General features: G+C 43.2%; 1 protein-coding gene across 1 annotated transcript in view; it reads left to right on the top strand.

Moving 5' to 3' along the window:
- Positions 1-1746, top strand: part of DYNC1I2 (dynein, cytoplasmic 1, intermediate chain 2) — a 43929-nt gene that overhangs the window by 37086 nt on the left and 5097 nt on the right. Inside the window, 1 exon segment of the mRNA XM_015407263.1 lies at positions 1089-1270. Within this exon segment, the coding sequence (XP_015262749.1) occupies positions 1089-1270 (182 nt within the window).

The following is a 1746-nucleotide window of genomic DNA, read 5'->3' as shown; positions in this document are numbered from 1 at the left end:
AAAAGCAGTTTCTGTCAAGAGTTCTCTCAGCCCCACCTACCTCACAGGGTGTCTGTTGTGGGGGAGGGGAAGGGAAAGGAGTTTGTAAGCCGCTCTGAGACACCTTTGGGTAGTGAAGGGCAGGGTATAAATCCAATCTCTTCTTCTTCTTCTTCTTCTCTTCGTATTCAACTTTCTGGTATCCAGAAATCCTTCTCTGAATCTTTAGGGGTGCCAGTGACTCACAGAGGCTGAGAGTGTTGGATTTGAATTTGGGAGGCTTTGGTCCCAATCAGCCCTAAAGCTCACTCTCCCTCAACCTACCTGACGAGGGTTGTTACGATGAAAAAATGGGCAGAGAACTATCCTTGCTGTCCTGAGCCTGAGACACCTTTGGGTAGTGAAGAGCGGGGTATAAATCCAATCTCTTCTTCTTCTTCTTCTCTTCATATTCAACTTTCTGGTATCCAGAAATCCGTCTCTGAATCTTTAGGGGTGCCAGTGACAGAGGGTGAGAGTGTTGGATTAGAATTTGGGAGGCTTTGGTCCCAGTCAGCCCTAAAGCTCACTCTCCCTCAACCTACCTGACGAGGGCTGTTACGATGAAAAAATGGGCAGAGAACTATCCTTGCTGTCCTGAGCCTCGTTGGAGGAAGGGCAGAATTCAAAGGAACGACTGGTCAGAATCAGAGATAACATGGAGTCATGGGTAGTGCTGGACTCAGACGAGGAACACCTTCAGGAAGGCTGAGCTGCTTTTGGCGAGTCACCAACTTATTTCACAGGGTGGATACGTTAATACAGACCACACGTGCCACCCCAAACACCTTAAATGAAGAATGGTATATGAATGTGTTAAAAATATTCTTTAGCGAGGTAGCTTTGAGGAAAAGAGCAGTGTCTGTAAAATTCAAGTGATATATTAGTTTCATGTGTTTTTCTCCAGGATATTCCAGGGAAACAAACCCATGAGGGCCGAGCACTTTTAATGTACGCTTTAATGCTTTAAACTGAAGAATATTTCTGTAAAACTAGTTCTAGAAATTGTACTTGATTCTTTGGGGGGGGGGAGCTGGAGGTGAAATTCATTTTTGTCTCTTTCTCCCCAGGACAGCATGGAGCTAGTCCATAAGCAATCCAAGGCTGTCGCTGTCACTTGTATGTCTTTCCCTGTGGGAGACGTCAATAACTTTGTTGTTGGAAGTGAGGAAGGTTCTGTGTACACAGCGTGTCGTCATGGCAGGTGAGTGGAATTCCATTTTAAAGCAGAAAGTCATCGCCCCCCCCACACACACACTTGTTCTGTAACATAACATGACTTCAGAAAGATTTGTTCTCTTAACCGCTTGAAGATCATACTATGGGAGAACTGTGTTCTTTTTAAAAGGCATTGTATGAACTGTTAAAGAGTATTCCAAGTTTCCTTTCTTTTGAGTAAGAATGAATGTTGAGTTTTGAAATAAAGCCCAACCATCATTTTAGTCATTTGAATTGTGGCAGAACTTCCCAAACTCTTTCTCAGTTCTATAGATAATTGTACAGTAGCATCACGCACCAATCTTAAATTGGGCAGCGGGTCTCCCGCTGTTCAATCTGTTTTGAAATTGTCTGGCTGAATCTTATCAATTGCTTTCTTAAATGAAATTGAGGTCCAGGTTTCAGCTCAAACAGACATCAGCCTGTGTTCTACAGCACTTTGGTTTAAAACTAACCCAAATTGGTAGTTCTTCCATTTAATCAGTTCTGATACTATTGAGGATACATTGT

The sequence above is a fragment of the Gekko japonicus genome, unplaced genomic scaffold, assembly GCF_001447785.1.
Source record: "Gekko japonicus isolate JY-2015 unplaced genomic scaffold, Gekko_japonicus_V1.1 scaffold66, whole genome shotgun sequence".
In the NCBI taxonomy this organism is placed as follows: domain Eukaryota; kingdom Metazoa; phylum Chordata; class Lepidosauria; order Squamata; family Gekkonidae; genus Gekko; species Gekko japonicus.
Note: the sequence above shows the minus strand (reverse complement) of the source record. Positions and strands in the feature narration are given on the sequence as shown.